Below are 25990 nucleotides of genomic sequence, written 5' to 3'. Positions count from 1 at the left end.
CAGATGAAAAAGTGGCGCGAGTTTTGTTAACCAATCACAGAGCCTAGTAAACCAAAAGCAAAGCAAATGCGCGATTACTTTCGACACTCAATTAAAAACAGCCGGCTGATTTTCAACGCGCAGGCGTGACCTTTGGTGGAGGGTGATCCCAAAAAAACCTACTCGTACAAGTTGGAGTGTTTAGCTGAGGCCTTAGCGCTATTATCCCCAGCTGAGGATCCTTCTTTCACTTTGTTACGATATTAGTTCCCTTCAGATATGTTGACGCAACAGTTTTCCTAATGGGAAATGGTCGTGGAAAGTCAGGAAAATATTTACAAAGCTAAAAAAAAAAAAAAAAAAAAAATTCGCGGCAGAGTGGATGGGCTTGTCGCGTTGCCTATGTGCCAGAACAGTTATCCCGCGAAATCGCGTGGCCCAATTTGCGTTGCATCTGGCGAATTGCGTTTAAAAAGATTATTATTATTGTCTCATGTAATATATCAAACACGAGAAAGTATGTTTCATCAGATATCCAAACAATGAGAAGTAGGTTGAAAAAACGAGGCGAAGCCGAGTTTTTTTTTTAAACGACCTCGAGGTGTTTGGATATCTGATGAAACACACTTTCGAGTGTTTGATATGGCTTCTCAAATGATCAATAATTCTTGGAGAAATTCAAGGCTAAAGTTGGCAAAATTTTATGGTAATTAGGAACACATATCCAAACTACGGTAACAGTAGTGACTTTCTTTGTTTTCTCTTGATGAATTATTAATGAGTTTGAGAAGTACATAGCAAGAGAGATTTCTTCATTTTCTGCCACACCAAGAGATTGCCTCGGAGAAATGAAGGCTATTAAAAAGAAATAATTTATTAACTTGCTATTTGTGCTAGTAGTGTTACAATCAATCTACTGAAATCTTAAAGACATTTTACCAGATAATAGAATCTCGTCAGAAATTGGTCATCTTGAAACATCGGAAAGAAATTTACAGCCTAGAAGGGCGTAAATAGTATATGCACGTTTTAAATATAACCATTAAGATCGTCGATCACTTTCCAGCTCCTTTGAGGCGGTTACGGACTCTCTGCAAGAAAGAAACAAAGAATGAGTTAACGACTGAATGGAAGACTGAAAATTGAATGTAACTACATAAAGCAAGTTTTTGTATGATTACCAGATTTTGTACAGCACAATGCGAACAAAAAAGACTACCAGAAAGCGAGGGCAGCCTCTCAAATACTTTTGTGGAATCCTTACTTACAAACGACCCAATCTTCAAATTACAGTTAACAATGCTCTTCGCAACGAACGTCAGACTATTTAAAAGCGGCCTCATTTTCTGCATTTCGCACTGTAAGTCCCCATCTTAATAATTTTCTTTACTTTTGGTCAAGAGCCCATACTTGGTTGTATTGATATTATTTTCCCAGCAAATCTATATATGATGATAAAATTTTATTTTACTGATTTCAGTAAAAAAAAAAAAAAAAATTAGCGGAGACGGATAGTTTGTGAAACTAACAGCAAGCAACAAACACGTGACCGTACTTTGTCATAAAGTTGAGCTCGTAATCTGTTCGTGCGGTAGAAAGCTTGTCGTTTCATCTGCTCATGTTTCGCTTTAACCTCGGGTAGGTTCTTGTAAAGTCTGTAGCAAAAGAAAAGAGAACAACAGAGATTAAGACACACACCAACAAGGAGCTAATAGCGATCTCAAGACGTGGCTCTCAGCCAAACACCGGGCAACTTGATCATCTTTGAACTCAACTTCGCCCAGCTGCTTTTAACATCTCAACCAATGTTTTCAATAAAAGAACTTAACCAAGTTAACTATCCAGCTCAGGTGCAATAACCTCCATAACTGTTCAAAATCTTAATGAAACCGCTGGGCTCTTCTCTATCCAGTGTATTGACCCTTCAACCCCTAATATCAAAGACAAATTCTCCTATCTTGTCCCATACTTTTCTTATAAAAGTACTGGGGAGAAGTTATTAGAATATCAAGAAAATTCACGTTGGTGATCATATCCTTAATTCTTATGACTCCAGGGGTTGAATAAGTATTGATATTACAAGGAGAAATTTGATGCTGATCACTGTTAGGGCTTTTAAGACATTTTACTAAGCGGGTGATGTATAAATTCAAGTGACAAAATAATAATAATAATAATAATAATAATAATAATAATAATAATAATAATAATAATAATGCACGGCACTTCAAGCCGCTACTGAGTTGGACGAACTTTAGAATTTGTGAGGAAAATCATAAGAGCTCTAAAATATGATCTCTTTTCCTTCTGGATTAATTCAGCTCTCTTTAACCTTTACCTTTTATTTTGCTCTTTCATCTCCGCTCGAGTCATCTGTCGTGGTTTTGGTACGTTAAGCTGATCTGAAATCGGATTTCAACAGCGTGAAAATTAAAAAAAAAAAATACAAGAAAGAGGCGTTTCCATTCGACCAAAAATTCAGGAAATTCCGGATGAAACAGAACTTCCGTTCCATTTTGCCACTCTTACTCTGGCCCAGTTTCTCTGACGTAAGTTGATTGCGTTATTTCGTAAAAGACGGGTTTGTTTTCAAGTCGGTTACCGTTGATCGGAAAATGCTGTTTCATTCGGCACCTAAACTTGTCAAAACTTCAAACGACACTTCAAACCAGAATGTTTGGCCGAATCGAAAGCGCCGTAAATGTTACAACTTCATCCAAACATGGTAAAACCAACAAAATATTACTGTGGAGCGCTAATTTTTTAAACGATGAATCAGATCGTTAACTCTGCATTCTATGTTGCAGTGCTTAGTGAACGACTAAGAGTGGGAAATTCATGGGGTTACTTAACACTACATCGTTCATCATCATGTTTTTGCAGAGTTAATTCTCCGATCCATCATTTGTGTCCTCAGTGCTAGCGACACAACATTCACTGTATCCTTCAAATTCACATTGCCGCAATTACCACCATTATCAACCACGACTTGCTCCCGTCTGGCTTCCTTAGCTCAATCGGTAGAGCAACGGTGATCAAATCTGGAAGTTGTGGGTTCGATTCCCGCCGAGGTCAAATATTTTTTCTTTGCCTTGTGTGGCCTCCCATTTCCTTACTAGGGGTTCAACATCCGCTACAGAGTTAATTGTCTGACCGATCATTTGCGTCATTTAAAACTATTAGACCTATTATTAAAAAATGTGGCAAGCCTTATATCACGCCCACTATTTTTCATTTGTACCTAAGCCTGCCCGTCTTTTTCATATGTTCCCTTTCTCGGCCATTACAAATGCGGGGAGCCTGGATTTCGCTTTTGTTTGCTTTAGCTGGCCTTTCTTTTCCTAGCCTGTGTACAGCCGCTCCCCTCCCCTCAGGAAAAATCGATTTTTCCTGAAGGGAGGAGGCGGCTGTACACAGGCTATTCTTGTCCCAGTCTAACGAGAATCATAGCGTATTTTTTGATCGGACCTCATCAAAACAACATACACTTACCAGAACCTTTCACACGTGTCTTTATCTTGGGAATATCGGGTGAGTTATTTGGTTTGGAAGCCTCTATCCTCTTTTCCTCTGCAGCAGCCTCTGCAATCATTTTCCGTTTCTCTTTTTCCCGTGCGGCTTGTTCTATTTTCGCTACTCTTTCTTGAGAGCGCTTCACAAACTTGGACTTCGCGTAAAGAAACGCTTCTTGCAGACTAAGCTTCTGTAGTGAGCTGGACGAATTCACCGCCGCCTCAAACACATCTACACGCAATTCATCGTTGGTCCGACTTCTACTCGGGGTCTTCAGCTGAGATTCAGCTGATCTTTGCTCAGGTTGCGGTTTGCCCGTCAAAGGATGAAACCAAGCAGGCACCTGTGTTCTGCTTGTTCGGTCAGAAGTCGTTCTAACGCCATGATCCGGCGAGTTTTGACTCGCTATCAATCGTACTCTTGGTTGATACTGCGGAGCTTCCCGATGGTCCACACTGTAAATGTAATCTGACTTCTTGGGTGAAGGTTGTGAAATAACTCCGCGTTCTTCGATGTTTCTCAGCGGACTCTTGACCGCTTTACGCCGAGATTTCACGGGTTCCACTTCAACCTTTCTATTTACTTTACGCCCGCTCACAATCTCCTCTGTTTGTGTGCTCGCATCTTCAAGCTGCGCACACAGCGACCCATCTAAGCTAACACCCGGGCTTCTTGTGATGACTGGAGTGGGGCAGTTAACACCAACATCACGCTTTCGAGGCAGCCAAAACTCCCCACCGTCACCTCTTTCTTCAATCTTTCTGGTCTTCGCTGGAAATGTCTGTACAACATCTTTCCGTGCACGATTGCACGTACATTTTGGTTCCAACTCTGCAGGACTCGAATCAAAAAATGGCACTTCAAACGCGTCTGGGCGCCGAGGTTGTGGTACCGCTGAAGGGGGCTCTCTCTCTATCGGCCTCTTCTCTCTTTCGCCATTTCTTTCCCTTTCTCCTCCCTCGTTGCTTGATACATAGGAAGTTGATTCAGTTGTGGTGCTATCTCGCGCTCTGGCTATTGGAGAAATATCCCGTGACTTGACAGATTTGAGAAGCTCTCTCAGGCGTGCCTTGTGTTTGATGGAGGAGCGAAGGCGAGGTTCCAAAAATGCATAATTGACGATTTCAGAGACATCCGTGGATTCACTCGACGAAGTCATCCTATGCTTTCTGCTTTTTGAACCCGACCATCTCGAAGCTGGAACAACTGAAGCCTGAGATGACGAAGAAATGCTTTCGTCCATCGATTTCGAGATCAGTGAAGTCAGCTTCGAAATGTTAGCATCCAACCGAGTAGCTCTGGCACCATACGAATCAGTTCCATCGCGAGCACGATGACGAGCCTTGCCATCTGTGTGTTTTCTACTCCATGTCGTCTTTTCCAGCCGTGACTGTTGGGACGAGGGAGCGAAACTATCGTCCGTGTACCCTCTTCTCGATTTTCCTGAACTGGCCGATCTTCGACTTCCGTTTGGATCAGTTTTGTCCCTGTATTGTCCAGGCAATTGCTTTGCTGTGTCTGACGTGTTATATGATGGCTCTGCTCTTTGCTCTGACGTGTTGTAACTGTCACGAAAATCCTTGCTTGAAACAGAGCGTGGTTGGTGTCTTTGTGACCACCTCCCCTCGCGTAGTAAGTGCCTGTCTTGGTATTGATCGCGAAAATCTTGAGTCTGACGGCTTTTTAGGACACTTGAGTCTCTTTCCAGCTGAGGTCTCAATACCTCCTCGTTGCTCTCTAAACTTCCCTCATAATGATCCTGCTCCAGTCGTGCCTTTCGATACGCATTAGTTCTTGCTGAATCCTCCATTCCTTGCAAAGGCCTACCTCTTCCATCACGAACACTACTTGGTGTTGAGCTCCCTGAAATGTACACCAACCCAGGACCGTTTTGTCTAGCAGTCTGCCTTGCAGGGTTTGGTTCAAGACCCAGGGCCTTCCTTCGCCTGTTAGTGCTCCCAGGACCTGAGGACCTGCGTATGTCGTAAATACCATACGACGAAGTCTTGAAGACACTCTCATTTGGGCGATTCTCCTTATTTGCCGAGGCATCCCCGTGTAAAACCGGTCTGTAAATCTCATCTGACGAGGAGACGTCAGTAGTGGAGCGGCTTTTGGTCTCTTTGAATGCCACTACATCGTGATCCTCTGTCTGAACTAAGGTCTCATCTTCTTCAAGACTCTGCTCTTGCAAGGTGCCATTTTCTAACAAACTGGAGCGTTCACTCACTGGACCCAAAGGCGTGGATGATTTTTCTTGCTTGGAGTCTACTTGTACCAAGCTGGTGGCAGATATGGGAGAAATGGTTCCTGCACCAAGAGACCAGTGTAATGACTTGATGTGACTGTCATCTACTTCTGACGGAGTACCATGGATGCCTACCTGGCTCTGCAGAGTGGAAAGTGATTGTTCTTTACTAGATATCCTAGCAACATTATCTACTGACTGTGCATCTCTGGACGACCACACAGGTACTCTGTTGCCACTGCTCCCATCAGCATCAGACGGTGTTTCCTTGGATCCTGGAAGCTTTGCTCGTTTTTGCATACGCAAATATTGACGATCGCCTTCCAGCACCGGTTCATAGGTCAGGAGATCATCAGTATCATCTGAGGACGCACTTCTATCACTATCTCGTAAATGGTGCAAACTGCCTGCACTCTGTAATAATTCTCCTTGATCTCGCCCTGTTCTGTTCGGTTCGTTAGATCTCTCCATTGCGCTTGAAAATGTAGCAGCATCTGGGGTAGCTCCTGTCCCATCAACAACAGATCTGGTTTCGCCCCGGAATGCCAGGTTGTCTGCTGGGATGACAGATGAACCCTCTCCGCTCTCTCCACGATTGGACAACTCTCTCTGGAAACTCATTGGCAATCTAGTTTCTGCTCTTGGAGTTGGAATACTGCTCCCTATGGAGCTACGCGAGTTTATATCACGTTCCTGTGACGCACGCTTGCTTGATGGAAGCCCTTCGTTAGCTGTTCTTTGGATTGAATCAGTTGCCGATGGAGGTGGAGTTGTATGTTCGCCCCAAGCAATTCTTGAGCTCTTCAGGCTGCTTTCTATAGAACTACGAGAACTTTGCTCGGGTAAATACCGAGAAGTTATCGGCAAAAGAGGTGGAGGTAGATTCTGAACACTTGGCCCAGAGTCCAGCAAATAATGTGCGACATTAGAATTTGAAAATCTCCGAAGACGTTCATCTCTATCGCCTGTGTGTTCTTCACTGTGTGATAGTGGGAGCCTTGAAGAAAGTGTGTCATAGCTTTGACCTGCATCAACCGAAGGACGAGATTTTGTCTCAAAGCTAGGTTGCCCAGACGTCTGCTCAACTCCATAAACTCTCGATCCAGCACTAGTCGCTGGTATCCCAGCACTTGACATGGACTTAACACTCTCCTCCGTCACAGAGCGTCCGTCAGAAGGTGCTTCCTCTTCCGCCTCGTCCGTACCACTATCGGTCAGTCTATCCTGCTTCAGTCTATCCAACACCTGCTGTACCACGCGGAAGTTTGGACCAAGCAGCTTAGACACAGGGCTCTCAGTATCACTGTCACTGTTCAACTGAGGGGCGTGTCTTTGCTTCAGCTCACTAATGAGACTCACACCTCTCTTGGCAGGGGGGACACTCCTGGTGATGATATCCAGTGGTGTCACGTTATGGTCACTGTGTGGCTGGGAAAGGACAGACACATCACTGCCACTGTCTTTACTAGCAGCTGTTCCACTAGCGAGATCTTGGTTCTGCACAGGGGGTGCCATAGCCTGTTGGATGCTCACATACGTGCTAGAAATCCATGGCATCCGCTTGAGATCTGGTCCATCTCTTCCATCTGGCTGTGACCTCTCCGGAGGTGACTGTTTATCATCATCATCGGACCAAGCACGCGGTACATTTTGCAGTCTATCACTGTTTGAGCTATGCGCAGCTGTACTTGCCGCTTGTATGACATGGTTGGTGTCATCATCGTCCTCTCCAACAGCACTTGGCCTCAGAGGAAACCACCGATTTCTTAATTGTGTCCCTTCTGCGCCAGACTCGTCCATGCTGAAAGATGCTCCACTGTCTGCTGGATCATCCTCATGAACGTCTACAGCTCCCTGGGCTGCACCCATTGACGCAACACCTACAACGATACAGTCACAAATCAGATGGGAAACGGGAAACTTTGCACCAAAAGGGCAGTGGTCAAAACGACTATTTTTGAACAGAACCCACCAAACCACAAAATAGACAGTGGTCTCTGCCTGCAACCCCTTCGTCAACCTCAAACAATGGTGTCTTTATTGCCTAGCCACCTCTCTACTCAGCAGTAAAAAATGATAATGAGATTCAAACCTTACTTTTCTTGTTTATCTAGCAATGCTGACTCTTGCTAACTAAATATTTCTGTGTCAACAAAATTCTAAAGCCAATAAAAGTATGTTGGTAATGTTCATGAGATAGGTGGTGTCATTGATAACCCTCCTACCCCAGACAAGATGGGTCCTCTTTGAACGAACTTGTTATGACCATTTCCCAAACTGATGGTAATATGCAATGGGGAAAATGCAAGCACTCTGTTTCAAGATGAGTTCAAATGGAATAAAGTGCTTGAGAGGTGATGGTAAACATAAAAAAGGAGTAGTGAGACATCACTGACTCTCACAAATGTTTTCAACGATATTTAGACTTTGTGACAACATGAATAAGAACTCTTACTAGCAGAAATAACCGACTTCATTGGGTTTGAATATCAGATGAGAGTATAATCTGCAAAGAAGCCACAGACCAAACGCCTCTCAGGGATCCTGTTCGCAGGATAATGATGGCCTGACTCTTGTTTGATCTTACCTATATGGTTACCAGAAATTTTAATATGCCACCACTTTACGTTAATACTGTATTGAATCCATTTACATGTCTCTTTAAGGATTTTGGCACAGCAAGTTATCATTTGAAAGTACTGGAAATTCTAAAACATGTACATGTAATCTCATTAAAAAAAAACCATGTAATTCAACAGGAAAATGTCAATTGATGCTTTTCATAGCTCGATGCAAGCACCATAGAGAATTTAAAGAACACAGAAATTCACTTCAAATGGTCCTTGTTTGCTAATTACCAGTACAAAATGACACAGTTAACCATAAAAACCTACCATCCTGAAGTGTTCCTTCCTGTGGTAATGTATCTGGGTCCTGTAGGTCAACCTCATTAAGAGCTTCAACACTCAGTGAGCCACTGCTCAATGCACTAGCCAATGCTCCATCTGCTGCTTGTGATGACTGGGGTGACTGTGGCAAACCTACAGCATTGCTTAAAGACCTGACACTTGCCTTAAGGATCTCCAGTTCATGCCACTGCTCAGCATATGGTGACAACTGTTACAGAGGAAACAATGTTTCTTGTAAAATGAACTACAAAAGCATCTAACAGTGCTAGTAAAATAACAATAACTTACTGGAACCATCAGTTGATTGCACTGTAAAACTGTTCAAGATCACAAGAGGTAACTCAAAAGCATTAATTTTAAATTATGCAATTAACCAAAGTGAGGAAAACAGTTTTCAGTTCAAGGTAGCAAGAGACTTGAGCTCTTCCACTTCCCAACATTATTTTTTTGCCTAGCTCCTCCAGTAAGAATCCACATCTTGATACCATGTGTACACTACCTTGAGGGTACATAGCCACTCACAAGTTGTTAGAATAAAAAAAATTCCCTGACCACCAATGGCCAATCCTTAGGTAATAAAGCCATCAGTGAAGCCACAGAAATCAGCCTCTTGCAGATAGTTTTTGGAACAACCTTACTGTTGTCAACAAGGAAACTTGTTTGCGAAATGAGTGAACACAGGGTTCGTACTCTTTTGAGCTTTTGAAATTCCATGACTTTCCATGACCTTTTCTGTGACTTCTCCAAGTTTTCCATGACCTAAATTTGACCATTTTTTTGGAAATCATCTTTCATTTTGGGTATGTTTTTACTATTTTCTTTGCAAAAAAGCCAATCTATTTTGTACCTTTTAATAAACATCATTTTCCATGACTTTCTATGACCTACACCTAAATTCCATGACTTTCCAGGCCTGGAAAATGAAATTCTAAAATTCCATGACTTTCCAGGTTTTCCATGACCCGTACGAACCCTGTCAACAGCCAAAAATCAAATTCCCTGCCAATTTACTGACTTTGGGTTAGGATTTACATGTTCCCTAACTTGATGTAAACTTCCCTGACTTTTCCCTCACCACAGCAACCCTGACCTTTACCCTTAACACCCAGCCTCTTAATGTAGAGTTTCCTGGGTATCTCCTGTGAGTGCTGTCTTTTTTGGTCTGAAAGCCACTTGAGATGTTATTATTGTCAGTTAGAATTAATCATCATAATAAAGTGTACCAACCAGAGTGATATGCTCTCCTTTTGGTTTCACACTTGAGTCAGATATGTCAGCCTTAGTTATCTCTTCATCCTCAAGTGGGACCTCTGTGCCGATACCCTCTGTTGACTCATCACCAAGAACAAACCACTCCTCACCGCCTTCCTGGTGACAAAAAAAATGAATTTAAGAAGATGAGAAATGGCATTTAGAAAAGGAAAAGTTCTTACATGTACAATAATATTTAATAATAATAGTAATAATAATAATAATAATAATAATAATAATAATAATAATAATAATAATAATAATTGTAATAAATCACTAAGTGTCAATGTATTTAGCACAGAGCTCACTAATTAGGGACACTTTCCAGATCGAGCTGGAATTTAGAAACGTTGGTTTTTGAGGAGAGGGGAAAACCAGAGAACCCAAAGAAAAACCTCTCAGGGCAAGGACAAGTCAACCCACATGACCCTGGGTCCAGGAATCGAACCCGGGCCGCATTGGTGGGAGGTGAGTGCTCTCAGAAGCGCCATCCCTGCTCCCCCTAATGGTATCAACAACTGGTGTTTTTTCACAAACATAGAGATTAATGAACACCTATCACTTTTATTTATATTTTTTTGTTTTACGACGTCCGTCTATTTAAACGCTAAACAAAATGATTTACCTCACCATCCACAAATACTACCAGCTACCTGCAGGTAAAGTTTCTTTGCTGTTGTTGGTGGTGGTGAGAGCAGGCATAATCAATATAATTATAATTATATATATTTTTCATACCAGGTTTTTTATACTGGCATTACAAAAACAAGGATATACATATTTTAAAAATACATATTACATTTAACATTGCAGTGGAGCAAAACAAAAAGGGGGCCAAATATTGGTGATATGAAAGAGAGATATAGAAAGAGGTGATATGGCCAATGTTTTATGTTAATATGTACTTTGTGGGAGGCTTTTAAGGTAAAATTGTGAAAAACAGCTATGAAAGCAAAGATGGTGTTATCATTTTTAGTGTAGTCTTTGTTATCTAGGGAGGACTTGTTTTTTGAGCAGGACATAGTGATTACCAACTTGTAGCTATGAGGAGAGCCATGGTAGCTTCTGCTGTAATTCGCAGGTATATAAAATTATGTAGAAACATGCAACCAAAGTACAAAAACTCAGTAACGTTGGTTCAGGCCCAGGCATAATCAATCTTGTATTGTCCTCTAAATCACTTGTTTCAGAACCCGCTTACAGTGTGACCTTTTGAGCCTGATGAACTAAACTTGTATTTCTTGAGAACCATATAAAGATAATGACCTCAACATAAACTAAAACTAAATATTAGCTGAGTCTTGACTTTAAGAGTGTTTATTGAAAGGCGCAGTATTTAAAGCCCTGGAACAAATCCTATCAATCTTGTTCCTAAATTAGCACTATCCTTGTCCATTGAGACAGCCAAACGAAGACTGCTGAATTTGTACTATTTGAATGCACGATTCAAATTGGACATCTACTAGTAATCGTTTGTTCATTCGCTCGAAGGGGTGTTTATTTTTTTGTTTGTTTGTTTTTTCAAGCACTTCTTTGGTACAGCTCGGACTTGAAACAGTGCACTTAGATGGGTAATTTTTGTTTCATTAGCTGTAATTAGCTGTAATTTTGTATTGACAAAATAAATCTAACTCACCTTTCCCCGCTGACCATCATTCAATCTGATGTCTTGTAAATGTATGTTAGCACTTGTTCCACTGTTCTGAGAAGCTGGAGAGACTTGTTCTTCTACAGGCTCTGCACCAGATGCTACACTAGACCCTAGATTTGCCAGTAAGTGCCACTGTTCTGAATATTCCTAACAGGGAAGAACCTTTAGTATAAATTAACTGTACTAATGATTATTTTAGAAAAGGTAGAAAACTTCTGTACTCAAGGTTGTTGTTGTGAGACCACAAGGCCAAAAGCAGAGAAGTTAGGAGCCCAAAATTTGAAGTATTAGGTGCTGCTGCAAAAAAAATTAGGCACCCAAAGCATTTTCTTGGGCCCTCCAGGCTACCGGACTCCTGTTAGGCAAGCAGTCTTCGTTAACTCATAACTTCCTGTTTCCAAGAATTAAAAGTACTGCATGAACGTTTTGGAGAATGTGAACTTTAAAAATCTGAAGAAACAAAACACCCCTGCAACATTTTGCACTGACAGCATTATGCGAAATTGTCAGGTGCATCTCCTCATATTGTTTCATTAATGATTCAAGCGTTAAGAATAGCAACCAAATTGAGTTTTGTAACTTTGGGCCCAGAGCTGTCCCTAGTAGCTGGAAACCAGTTTCTTGGAGATGGAAAGTGACTAAACAACAACAGACATGAGATATTTTCTTTAGTTTGCGACTGGCTAATTTCCTTGTGGAGCCAATTTCTTCAATCTTATGACAGCTCTTTCAGGAAACAACACATCACAATGCTGACCTCTTCACCAAACAAACCTCAAGCAACTGTGCCTCCAATCAAATATCTGAGATGCTTAACTAAGCACTGCACCAACTCATTTTCCAGGCAAAATATGATCAGGGGTTTCAATAACTTTAGTTGTAACCGGCCATGTTGGCGGCCACGGTTATTGAAAGGGCCATTAGGTCCCCCTAGGCAGGTCTGTGGGCATGCTACTCCAGGACCGTTTGAAGTCTAGAGGCTCAGAAATGCAATTTCCATCATTCTGGGCTTATGCTCATTTACATAAGAATATAGTTCAGAGTCTTTGATGTTTAATATGACCATTTTTTTTTGGTTTCTACCTAAGTATTTTTTTTTATATTATATACTTAGTAACTGGCAGTGAGAGGCAATCTAGGCATCAGTATATGACTTGTAGTTGGCTTCTAATGAAACCCCTGCACAACACAAGTTTACATGCTTTATGGCCTGACTGTCTGCCCCAAATGACCACCCTTTCCTAGACATACAGTCAACCCTCTCATAGCGACCACTTCTCGTAAGCGACCACCTCCTGTAAGCGACCATTTCATAAACAACGGTTTTGTTTCTCAGTTAAATACTGTTTCAAGAGCTCTCTCGTAAGCGACCACCACTCAAATTTCTTAAGGGACCGCGACCACTTTTTAGGCCAGAAATTACACATATTCTTTTGTTTTCTGTTTCCGGTAAGCGACCACCCAACGTAATCACGCATGATCGTTAAATTATTACTCAGAAGTGACAAAAGTTCAATTTTTAATGACGCTACCTTGGACTGCTGACAGATAATAACAGTTTACAGCCAGAGAAGATGGCTATACAGTAATTATTAGTTAGGTAAACGGGAATTGTTACAGTGATCTGTTCCAAAATGTTATACAAACTTTCATCAGAAGAATGAATAGATGTGAAAAAATCAAGTAAATCAGTTTCTATTTGCCTAATTTTAGCTGCTAAGGTAATATTTTTATGTAATTAATCAATTAGGCTTATTTTGTTGATCTTTCCCGTAAGCGACCACTTTGTCTTGTCCCAAGGGTGGTCGCTTACAAGAGAGTTGACTGTATTAGGTGGTCATTTATATTCTACATCATTGTACAACAGAACCCATTAGCTACGGGCATCAAGTAATCGTCATCAGAGCCAACATTTTGGCTATAGTGCACATAATGTTCATAGCCTGGAATTTAAACTCTAAGGGCCAGTTATTTAAACAGAGTCTTATTTAGGACACAGCTTAAGACGATCAGTGACCTCCAAATCTGTTTATAAGTGGTTTATTTTAAGTAGATAAATAGTTTTCTAGTCTGGGACGCAAGCCTTCTTGTTACCGTCCGCAGTAGAAAATGTTTAGATTTGATTGCTGGCAAAATTGAAAATGGCTTAGAACATAGTTTTGTTAAACACCGTCTAAACTGTCTTTTAGAAACTGACCCTAAGTTTTTTGGGCTTCAATACAGGTTTCACTGTATGTCTGTGTTCTTTATCTAACCAGCTGTTGTTATTACCTGTTGAATATCACGATATCTCTCTTTTGATGGGAGCTGACTAGCTCCTGATTCTGAATGGACTGTCGAAACTGGTGTGGTCTGCTCCATCACAAAACATGAACATCACAACTGAAAATGAATCAGAAAACATTTAACAACCTCTTGGGATCAATTCTCCTCTTTATTGAACTGATTTATTTTGAAATTTGTTATGGTTACCTTACAAACCAAAGCCAAAAGAGATACCTAAAGTCCACTTCAAGCCAAATCTAAAGTAAAGCATGGCGTATTGATTGCCACAGAGTTAAAGCTCCTTTACCACTACCATTCACTTAGCAATGTCAACTTAGAAGCCAGTCCGTTCACTTCAAACCAAAAGAATTTACCTGTATTCTCAAAGACCTTCATAAGTAGCCCAGTGCATTTATTACAATGTCTTTGGTTGGCTAGGCCAATCAGTTATTTATTAATGACCGTGATAACAAAGGTTTACAGGTTTGAAATCGTCGTTGTTAATCTAGTGCAATAGTTCTTAATAAGGCATGTACGTTTCTAACATTGCATATAATGCAATGAAAAATGAGCCACCAAATTGGTCGAATCCAGAGTAAAAACTTTCTTGCTGATGAATATAAGCTTAACCTTAGCCCATAAGATGTAGCAACTCTTTAATTTACCGGCCATATATAAGCTTACTATACGTACTCTCTAATTTAGTAGTCATTTTTGAAACCATATATATCAAGTTAAAGCTAAGCCGCTTCCCATTAAAAATAGCTTTTAGTAAGGAATGGTGGCCTTTAAAGCTATTGCTTAGTTTTCCACAATGACAACGAAACACCTACCCAACATTAAATATGCATTTACTAAACATCAAATTGACCAAAGACCAATACGTCACTTAAGACTTATTTAGACAGCTTAAAGCACTTTCCACTAAAAAGACAAGGCAGTAATTTTGGCAAATATTAGAAGAATGAACACTGATGTAATACATTTGTCACTGAAGTGTTAAAATCTAGTCCAATTACAGAAGAATTTTGGTGATAAAATATTCGTACCTCGATGTCCGTTGCTTTCGAAGTCGCAAATGGCGGTCAAAAACAAACAGGCCTTTCTCGGTCAAAGTCGTTACCAGTTCTAACCGCGTGAACACTATTGCGTCCAGCCCTACCCCCGGTAAGTGGCACGACATTAATTAACGCGATTCCAGATCTCTCTATTGATAATTTTCAAAATTGAGAATCTCTGCGTAAGAGGCCAATCAGACCATAGCATTCATTAAAAATTCGAAAACACTTTGTTCCCGATTTCCTTTATTTGGCTTCTAGATGAGGGGAGCCAATATTGGTTCCTGATTCCTACTAAACAGGGGTGGGTGGGTGGGTAAGGGCAAATAAGCGACTCAGATTTTTTTTCGTTTTCCTGCCATTTTCCACTAATAAGACACTAGTCTACAGCGCAGATTATCTCGCATAAATTTTCAATTTTAGCAATTCGAGGACCCCGTCAGAATGCTCATCGATCAGAGTTGAGGACTAGTTTCGGTCACATTTGAGACATTTCACCTGGCAACCCATGCATCACAAAGCTTAGAAAAAAATATTTGGAACTTTTCATCACCAGTACAGTGTATGAGGGATTACTTTGTCCCAGATATCAATCCCAATGCATTATCTACACAACAAGTTGAGGCTTTATTACAACAGTGTCAAGTTTTATTTTAGAGCTCAATGTTCTTTTGAAACACCTTCTGAAGACAATAATGAATCAGGTTGTCAGAACTTAAATTAGCAGTAAAAAAAGAAGATTCCATCACTAAAGTTTGATAGGCTTCAGGGCCGGGTTGTTCGAAAGCCGATTGACGCTAATCCACGATTAAAAGTTAACCAAGGTTTTCATCTTTCTCATTAGAAGACGATTTAAAAGGCTCATTTTAAGCTAATGGTAAAGAAAATTCTAAGGCAAAACTAATGGAGGAAAATCTTTTGCAAGAATCTTTAGTAATTATACTCGAATCAAAGTTCACGTTAACCCAGGATTAGCTTAATTGAGCTTTGCACAACTGGACCCTGCTGTTTCGGAAGGTCTAACCTACAAACAAACATTAATTTTAAAAAAAAATTTCCTTTGGGAACAGAGCCTTTTTTCTCTTGGTGATCCAATGCTCATTACATACTGAACACAGTTTACTGTAAGTATTAACACTAAGCCCCAATATAAATCTACATATTCTCCCCTCTGGTCAATTCTTATGGTGCTAGAGGGAGATCCTGTTTGAATATCAATACATTTTATCTTTGTTGATCATTCATTTTATTCTCCTGACTTGTATGATTTTATCAAGTAGTAATATTGTAAGACGAAATTATATGCCAGTCAATATTGGGACTTGACAAAACCCTTAGGTTTATAACTTACATAGTGCTCACCCCTTAAACTACTTCATACAGCATTTAAAAGTAGAATGATCAAGGTGGTTAAGGGGTGAGCACGCACTGCAATTTTGTTTCAAATAATGTTGCAGGATAAGCCTTGGGTCTTAAAATTTTAAAGCTTGCAATAAACTGTCTGGTTCTCAGAGCAAAGAATTCATGTGTCATCTTTAATACATCCACACTTACAGTTCTTCTAGCAGAAATACTTTTACTGTTACCAGGCTCATTTGATTGACCGATTGTTGTTCAGAAATCAGCTCACTAAGCAGTAATTGTTATCATTCCTGGTCAATGATATTTTGTACAATAATAGTAAGGTGCATATCACAACTGAAAGAGCAACAACTATCAGTAAGAAGTTCTCTGAAACAAGGCCAGATAGAGTGCTGTTGAATCCTGCGATGTTGAACTTGATTATCTCAAGAAAGGTAACTCTGAAAGCCCTGTTTTCCTTGGATAATTTTAATGGAAATTTACAGACCTTGAACTGCAACACCTCCCTCAATTTTCTGTTTCCCAAATTGTTCAAGATGGCAGGATTCCACAGCAGAAGCAACATCAACAATTTAATACTCATAAACCAAGCACATAGATCTTTATTCCAGGAGGCCTTCTCTGCGCCAGTACTCTCATCTTAAAAGTACTGTGATGCCATCCATGCAAAAACCACTGACGGACAAACTAGAACCTGTCCTTCAAGACAAATCAGTTAAAACTAAGTATACTCAATAATGTTAAGACATTAGACTAGTTTCTTTGCTTCAAAGAATCCCTTGAGATGACGCATCTGCCAGAATCCAGTAACCAATAGAATCAGGGTTTGTGCAAGAGCCCACCAGAGTACCCGCTGGTTGGTGCTTTCACTGGTTTGTCTAAACCGCTCCTCGCGGAACTGAAACAGAAGAAGGGAAATTATAAGACACACAGAAATAATAAATCACGTCAACCTTGAATAATAAAGAAGAGGTTCACAGGGTGGATTAAGAGCAACAGTATTATCAACTCTAAGTAACGTTTTCCACCTTTTTCAAATCTGATCAATTGGTAAAAAGCAAAAGATGAATTGCAACAAATCTGCATATTGTAAGAAAAAAACAGCTGATACAAAACCTTATGTACTTGAAGCAAAGGCTACAAAATACCAGTTAACAAGGCATTTAACATAACTTAGTAAAAGAAGAAATTGAGCTGCAAGGATTGAAATGGTTTTATTGCTTGACAGTTGACAATGACTTCACTGACCAGTCTGTCTGACTTACCCTCTGATAATTCTGTTCTTTGCTGATCTGTTCCACTTGGTCTAACAATTGACGGATGCGAAGTTGGAGCTCTGTCAGTTTGTCTTTTGCTGCAATCTCTTGGTAATCATTAGCATGCTCACCAACTTGAATATCCAAATGAATACGCTACGAAAAAAAAGATTGTACTCAGAGAGACAAAAATCCAGTGACTCAAGTGATTGTCACAGCAACTGATCTTTGATTCTGGGCAAATGTAAGGAGAAGCCAGGAAGTCCAGTAAGTAAATGTAATAAAGACATTGTTACAGCTAGCTGGCTTCCTGAACAAACTCTGTTTAACACTCAGAGTAATATAGTACATGACATCCTGCGACACACCACTAGACAATCAGTCTATTAAAACATAATTGTTCATTATAAATCTCAAGGGGTATGTAAAAAACTCTAGAAATTTTTAATAAAATCTTCAGTTTGCCAGTGAATGTATGGCACACCTAATAACAAGTGCAAAAGCAGTTCCCACATGGGCTGTTAAGAAACGTTGCCTACAGTACTCCCAGTGTATGCAAAAGGAGTTAAACTGAAGTAGGGATGATTGAAAATTGAAATATATTGGTCCCCTGGGGAAGTGGATTTATTTCTTTTATTCACGTCATACATCTGTACCAAAATCTTTGGGCAGTCTTGTAATTTCAACCTTAGGCAGAGACGACGATGACAACGCCAATAAAAACAGAACATAAAAATTACATTTGCACTTTTTTAATAAATTTGCGATAATTCCTACTTATTTAGTTTGTGCAATGTGGCCAAATTATCCAGGAACTATCGTCGTAGGGGCGGATGTAAAGTTCAGAAAGAGAAATAATTCTCTGTTTACGTTTTCCATAAAAACTTAAAATATTAATTTGGACATTTCACATTGTTGTTTTGCAGAGGACAGCAAAGAAATGTACTAAAGTATGCAATGCACATGCAGAGCTAGTGTATTGCTAATAAAAACTATTGTCTTCTGACATTCCTGTTGCCATCGTCACCATCATTGCTTATGGTTCTTACTAGGATGCATAAGGCCTCTGCTACATAGCGACAATCTACTTACCAGTTTTCCTCCAGCCCATAGTGACCAGCGAGTAGAGTTTGAGTGCAGACAAATAAGGTGTTCTCCAGGTGAATGTGAAGTAAAGGTAAATCGCCCTTCAGATGCGTAATATTTAGACAAAATAATTTTCATGTTGGGATCTTTGACTTCTACATGCATGCCTATACCAGGACTGGAAGGAAGGAAATCTCTGACGTTCTCATCATAAAGCTGTGTCTTGTATTTACCTGTTGAAAAAGCAAAAGAATAAAGGGCTTATTTTTTATAAAGAGAGTTAGACAGTACAGAACAATCCACTGTACAGAAAAAGATGGCAGACTTACATTTCACCACAATACCTTTAACGTGAACCTAACAAAGCCAACAGGCACACAGAAAGCCATATTTTTCGAGAAATTCATCCCTGTACTAACAACTTCTGTATGCTTGGTTTGAAGATTTTAGAACTTTCTATATTTTTTAGCATTTGTAGGGTTTTAGTATACCAAGAATTATGGGTAGATGTACCAGTCACAATCAGTTTTTGTATTACAACCAATTTATCCTGCAGTATTGTCATAAGTAAGATTTGCATGAGTTGGTTCACGATTTTTCTGACCACAATAGTCCTTGATTCATGATCTTGCAAAAACTCAATTTAAACCCCAGCACAATGGAAACGGAAGCTCATTAAGGTTTGATTGAGCTTGACTGTTTGCATGTTCAATTCAGTTTGTTTCATTCTTCTGAGAGATTCAAGTCTTCTAAGGTCTGATGTATTAAAGGTAATCTCCCCTGGCCACAGCTAAGTGAGTTATTGGACCTCACCAGCACAGGATAGCACAAAAAAATGCTGAATGACATCCCAACAACATTCCCAAACAGAAAAACTGAGGGTTGAACAATCAATAAACATCAATGATCGGAAAATCAATCAATCAATCAATGGAAATCGATTATGGTTAGTTAATTGGCATTGATTGTCATTGGCCAATCAATGACCAATCGATAATCACACAAAGGCTCAAGTTCCGCCACCTCCAACGTCATTAAGTTTTGCTCCAGCATCCACTGTTACCTCTCCTTCTCCTTCTGCACCGGAGTTTTTAAATTGTTCAGTTTTCGTTGCCTTGTAATATGACAGAGAAGAGTCATATCATGCAGTATATTGTTGGCATAAGATTGAAGAAGTCAGGAAAAATTGTTGTATGTAAGACAAATAGAGATCGAAACAGGACTAAAGGAGACAGCGGGAAACGGCTCCGGACAAAAAAGAATTGAACAAACAAACAAAAAGGAAAGATTCAAGACTCGTCTTAAATTCCTCCTTGTATGCCATTCTATAGACGTTTTAGGCATGATTATTGTTGTTGTTGCTAATAAAATGTAACATACAGTAGAGACCGTGTATTTTAAACTAAACATATTTAATGAGCACTGGTCAAATAAAAAACAATGGTAGCAAAAGTGATTGGTTAATATTGGTAAGCAATGAAAATGTTATTTAATCGATCGATTCTTATCGATTATCGATGTAATTGATAATCGATGACAATCGATAATCACAAAAACTTGCACGATCGATTGTCCATCGATTACCAATATCAATCAATTAATAAAAATAGTGACATTGATTGCCATCGATTGCCATCGATCATGTCGATTTCATCAAATGTTGAAACAGCTGGGAAAGACAACCTGCTTATACAGAGGTTATCTAGAATCAAGAATCCTCTCGTTTTGATTGCACAACGTGCATTTCCAATCTTGTGTAACGGCATGTAGGTACACTAAAGAGTAAAATGAGCTTACTACAAAGTTCATTACATGTATCAGGCTTACATTAAAGCTTATCATGCTCCACCAATACGTAAGCTTAATCTAATAAGACATGTAACATGTTGTCCATACGATTGGCTTTGCAACGCAAAGTTAGCCACAAAGAAATAAATATGATTTGTACTTTAAAATCGGCACTTAATTTCGAATAGAGTGATGAGAATGGACAAACAATTCTGCCTGAATGAAAACGCCGACAAATCGACTCGAGTTTCTCTACCAGGCCTTAGTAGAGCAGTATACTGTACTAAGAAAACTCACCGATAACCATGGTTTCGTCTGGTATTTCTTCAATGAAACACTTCTTTTCTGTTTCTCCCATATGGAAGTAAAGGCCATGGCTAAAATCTACCAGAAAAAATACTAAAACTACAGCTAAAGACGAAGCCATCGCCGCCATATTTCTTTGTGTGCAAGGCGCTCGCCACGTCAGTCTTGGATAATACCCAGCAGGCCATGCGGGACTACTCTCTATTAGTGCTTAGTCTCCTCGCGATTTTCCCAGTCATTGGTTCGTACGCCAAACGAATTTTTCGGATATTTTTGGCTTTTAGTAAACAAATTGCATCCAAGAAACAATTTTTTTTAGCCGACTATAGTCCGTCTAACGGGGGTTATAGTCCGCCTACCAGGGGTAATGGTCCGTCTGCGACGCACGCTACCGTAATGTCAGCCTTACAATCAGTTTGTGCATCTACACTACAAGAGATCCGGCAACCAAAAATATTCAGACAGTTTATTTTTAATTTACGCCGCGTGGTCATCTACATTCAAAAGTTTCGAGCTGAATGTAGGAAAAAATCTGGTTATAAATTCTGTACATTGTTAGCGGTTGAGTTGTTGTGACAAACCACAGATGCGAAACTTGATTATTCCCTTGGCTCTAGTCTCTTCAGGACTCTCGTATGGGGTGAGTGGGAGTTTAATAGCGAGACGGGACCCGGAAGAACTGAGGGGATATGAGCGTCGGGAGGTATACGGAAGGCAGGAGAAGAGCAGTGGGGAACCGACATTTCGAAAGTGGATATTCTTACTATGTGATCGAGAATCAGCCAAATTTTCACAATGGATCACTGTAAAGCGCTGTGGTCAATGTAGGTAGGTTAGCCTGTGGTGTAGCGCTAAGGAGACCGACTTTCGAGCCCTCTCCGGCGAACCATCAGTTTTCATATACTTATTTCGAAATTGGTGCAACCGAAGAAATTGAACAAATTTGCAAAAAGAAAGGCACAAAGATCGAGGCGGTAATCGTGCATGAAGGGATGGGGCGGGAGGTGTAAGTAAAAGGTGCAGGAAGCTTGAAGTTCGAGACCCTCTGTGCAGCCATCCGTCCACCTTAAAAAGATGTAGGTATTACAGAAGTGTCTCAGTGCCTCGAGACGTCTACAGTACTTGGCTTCGTCGTTCCGTACCACCCCACCTACTCCCTTCCCCCACTAGTGTAGTATCTGCGAACCTGAAACTGGCTGTTTTACCTACAGTGGCACATTAAAAAAAGGTGAGAGAAAAAATTGTCAAAATATTGAACCAAAGTCGACGACTGAAAAACAGCCCTAGGTTCAGTTGGCTGCGGTAATAAAATCACGGTGAGTTCCAAATCAGTTCTAAGCGTGCATCGCTTGACAAAACAAAATGGTATGCTTTGGGGATGAGATTGATGGATTTGCAGCAGTATCCGTCGTATGGGGCGTATGCAACCAGTCCCTAGAGATTCAAATGACAATAGGTGGTGGCCATGTTGGTGTACCTTGACAAACTCAGATAATGAGAAATCTTACTATTAGTGCCAGTTTATTTCTTTTGTGAATTAAAGTGATCAAGAGTGATTCTGCAGCGATCATATGTGCGAGTTTAATTTCAAATACGCCATTTCAAGTGCATATATAATGTTGGCGATTTACTCTTGATTTGATGGAAATTTTTCGGCGATTTGATTGTGATTTGTTACGTCATACACGGTCAGCGGTTCCCTTAAAACCTGTTGGACTCCGCAACTCCTTACCAGCACCTCTCGATGGAATACAAGCCATGCAGTCGTAACTACTGGTAACCAGCATGTAGTTCAAGTCTTGAGAATCACTAGCGTGTCCTTATCCTACGGTATCTAGGATTCTCATGCAACCACAAGAGCGCGTAAAAACAGTCAAATCTTTGATGCGTGTAATCACACAACTGAGAAGATCTTATACCCTTAGAGACAGCGAACTGTTCTTCTATAACTAACTTGATAGCTTCACGCCTTTTGTCTCTATTCAAAGGTATCAACGGGTGAATAATATTTGGTTACGAAAGTAAGAATCATCACTGTACTATGTGTTTAAAACGATAGCTCCGTAATTGACTGTTGCAAGTAAAAAGCCGGAAACACTTTCTTTTGTAAACCGTCTTTACAGTATTTTTTGTCGTTCCAAATGCCAAAAAAACTGGAGACTGATACAATGGTAAAACCAACATTACACCGATGTATTTATTACGTAGTCGAAGTTATAATTAAATTTGTTGGCCTAGCACTCGTACGCTTGTGGCATAAAAGAAACAATGCGAATATTCTTGCGAAGCAAGGAAATCAAAATTATGATATTGATATAGAGTAAGATTTAAAATATGCAATAAAAGGAATTTATAGAGAGGTCACGATTAATGCAATTGATTTTTACCGTGCAGTGAAATTTGCGCGCAATTACACATATTTTTTTCACGTTTCAAAATCATCCATAGCATTTAAAATGGAAAATATTGGTTCTCAAAACAAAAGATCAGGTTTAAAAGTGACATCTACTGAATTGACCAATGGCTTATTTAAATAGAAGGTTACCAGACGAATTATAATTGGTGGAAAAATGACCTTTTACGGTGACACTCAACTAAAATTTTCCGCGCGTGTAATTTTCGCTTTCAAGAAAGCATCAAGCAGTTGACGTATTTCTTGTAAAACCGTCCACTGAAAGAAAAACACCTCGTTGATGACAAGTAGCAACGAATCAGAGTTTGTTGATTTAACGCAAGCCAGCAAGAAGCCAATTCAAGTTCTTCGAACCATGCTATTTTTGCGTCAACTACAAACATTTTTCGTTATAACAGGGTCGTTTTTGCATCTCTCTGAAGTTTTAAGAGTAAATTCTCCTTTTATGACTCCTTAATTTGATGGTCTTATGTGATTTTTAGAACAAAAGAGCCAAAACAATAAAGAAAAAGGAACATGCAACATTAAACATTTAAGGTTTTTCCGACCCACTGACACGTGTGAAAGACTAACAACATTCAACAATACAATAACTTTTGTAAGGAGCCTTTCGCGAGAACCACAGCTAGGCGAAATCAAAAGAATTTCACATGCAGGACTGAAGACTTCTGAGAAAGGAGAGATAACCAAACCATGGCTTCTTCTTCAAGCCACGAAGTTGTTGTCGAAAACCCAAGAACTGATGAAACCAGTTCACGCGAGTCGACTCTAATGTTTCGCGGCCGTGGAGTTATAGACACCATCTTTGAACTTTGCTACAAGCTCGACGTTATTTTATGCTGTGGCTTACATATTTGCGCTCGCTGCATTCGGCCCCGTTGTCGTCTCCGCCAATCTGTCTTTACTAGAATGTCGTACATTGGATTATTAGTTGGAGCTTGCTTGCTATGTTGCTTCCTGTTAACTCCTCGAACAAGACATTACTTGGGTGATGGCTTCTGCCAAACTGTTTCTTACTTTTTCTGTGACACCTTGCTCAGTTATGCTTCAGTTTATCGCGTTCTTTTCCTACTGGCAATATTTTACTTCGTTCAAAGCCTGGTTTTCTTTGGAGTGTCTTCAAGCCAAGAACGGCGAGCGAGGATCAACAATGGCTACTGGGGTGTCAAGATTCTTATTTTATCTCTGTTAACGTTTTTATTTTTGTTCATTCCTCATTCTGACTACACAGGGGAAGTGTGGACATTCTTTGGCCTAAATGGAGGTTTTGCTTTTATAATTTTGCAGTTCGTTCTGCTCATAGACTTCGTTCATGCGTGGAATATTAGCTGCGTGGAGCGGCTGGAGGCTTCTACAAATTATGCTCGGGCTAAACTGTGGTATGTAATTCTATGGGTTCCCACAATAACGCTGTATGCGATTTCCATCATTTCTGTGATATCATTCTACGTACTATACGCCTGGACGCCTGGATGTCATAACAACATGTTTTTCGTAACCTTTAATGTTTATCTCTGTCTCGCTGCGACTTACATCTCTGTGAATCCAGTCGTCCAAGAAGCGCGCCCTCGTTCGGGTCTTCTACAAGCAGCGGTAGCCACCACGTATAATACATTCATCACGTGGCAAGCGCTATCCAATGAACCTGATGAGCTTTGTAACCCGTCACGTGACTACTTATTCCCTGGAACCCCATTCAGTAATGTTCAAATTCTCCTTAGCATGGGATTCATGTTCTTTGTTTTAATTTACGCTTGTTTACGAGATGTTCGCGCCCCGCAATATGGCAAGCTACATCCGGGACATGTGTCTACCCCATCATTGAGTGAAGGTCGAGAGAACCCAGATGGCGGCGGCACAACAGTACGAAGCAGTCCTTTAGCAGAAGCTGGCTGTGTATTTGATGACGAAAGCGAAGGCGTTGCGTACAGCTATTCGTTTTTTCAAGTACTTTTTTGTCTCGCCGCGCTTTACACTATGATGACATTAACAAGCTGGTACCGGCCCGAAGAAGGAGAACATTTCAGCGTTAAATTGGTTTGTGGTTGGGGAGCGGTATGGATCCGACTTTCGGCCGCTATTTTTAGCACTTTCATCTATATTTGGACATTAATAGCGCCTGTAATTTTTCCGGACTCATACAGGGATTTAGTGTTCTTTCAATTTATGCTGGGTTCATGTAATCACAAAAGAACCAGGTTAGAGGTAATACCATCGAAATGACTGCCACAAGAGGGGAAAATTACCGGATATTTGATTCCTCAGTCGCGCGCAGCTAAATCTAAATCTACAAAGCCCCGAACATGCGATACAATGATTGCACTCTCCTATATAAGCTATATAGGTACCGTGCGGCCCCGAAGGGTATGGTTTTTGAGCCGTTTTGATCTGAAAAAGGGCATAAATTTTATTCCAGACTTCAGGGCCCAGTTGTTCAAAGCCCGATTAAGCTAATTCTGGGTCAACGTGAACTTTGATTCGAGTATATTTACTGATCCATAAGGATTCGTCCAAAAGATTTTTGTCCTTAAGTTTTGCCTTAGACTTTTCTTTACCATTAGTTTAAAATGAGCCTTTGACACCATTTTTAATGAGCGAGATGAAAACCTCGGTTAACTTTTAATCGCACTGCACGAAAAAATTGGATTTGCTCTTTTTTTGATCCGTATCAAAGATGAGGTCAAATATAATAACATTTTTGACAACACATTTGATGCGCATCAAATATGTGACACCTTTGTTTATACCTTTGACTCGAATCAAAAGTGAGTTCAAATGTATTAACAACTTTGACCCTACCTTTGACGCGCATCAAATTGAAATCAATCAACTTTGACTCCGCCTATGACGCGCATCAAAGGTGGATCAAATATATGACATCTTTGATTCGAAACAAATTTGACTC

The 25990-nt window shown here is 40.1% G+C and overlaps 2 protein-coding genes and 1 pseudogene across 2 annotated transcripts; 1 reads left to right on the top strand and 2 right to left on the bottom strand.

Moving 5' to 3' along the window:
* Nucleotides 1-828: 828 nt before the first annotated feature.
* Nucleotides 829-14917, bottom strand: LOC146464532 (uncharacterized). Its single transcript, XM_085129331.1, has 9 exons — nt 14866-14917; nt 13823-13933; nt 11537-11698; nt 9877-10017; nt 8635-8857; nt 3472-7620; nt 2318-2381; nt 1535-1634; nt 829-1070 (listed from the first exon to the last, which is right to left on the bottom strand). The coding sequence occupies exons 2-9, from the start codon at nt 13910-13912 to the stop codon at nt 1035-1037; spliced, it is 4965 nt and encodes a 1654-aa protein (XP_084985457.1). The 5' UTR covers nt 13913-13933; nt 14866-14917; the 3' UTR covers nt 829-1034.
* A 560-nt stretch (nt 14918-15477) lies between these two features.
* Nucleotides 15478-20825, bottom strand: LOC146464531 (transmembrane emp24 domain-containing protein 4-like). The gene is made up of 4 exons (XM_085129340.1): nt 20664-20825; nt 18585-18811; nt 17502-17648; nt 15478-17134 (listed from the first exon to the last, which is right to left on the bottom strand). The coding sequence occupies exons 1-4, from the start codon at nt 20800-20802 to the stop codon at nt 16985-16987; spliced, it is 663 nt and encodes a 220-aa protein (XP_084985466.1). The 5' UTR covers nt 20803-20825; the 3' UTR covers nt 15478-16984.
* A 2838-nt stretch (nt 20826-23663) lies between these two features.
* On the top strand, nt 23664-25503 carry LOC146464530 (putative serine incorporator pseudogene; annotated as a pseudogene).
* The last annotated feature ends 487 nt before the right edge of the window (nt 25504-25990 follow it).

The sequence above is a fragment of the Pavona decussata genome, unplaced genomic scaffold (genome assembly GCF_977016875.1).
Source record: "Pavona decussata unplaced genomic scaffold, jaPavDecu1.1 SCAFFOLD_161, whole genome shotgun sequence".
Classification (NCBI taxonomy): Eukaryota; Metazoa; Cnidaria; class Anthozoa; order Scleractinia; family Agariciidae; genus Pavona; species Pavona decussata.
This window is presented reverse-complemented; position numbering and strand designations above follow the sequence as displayed.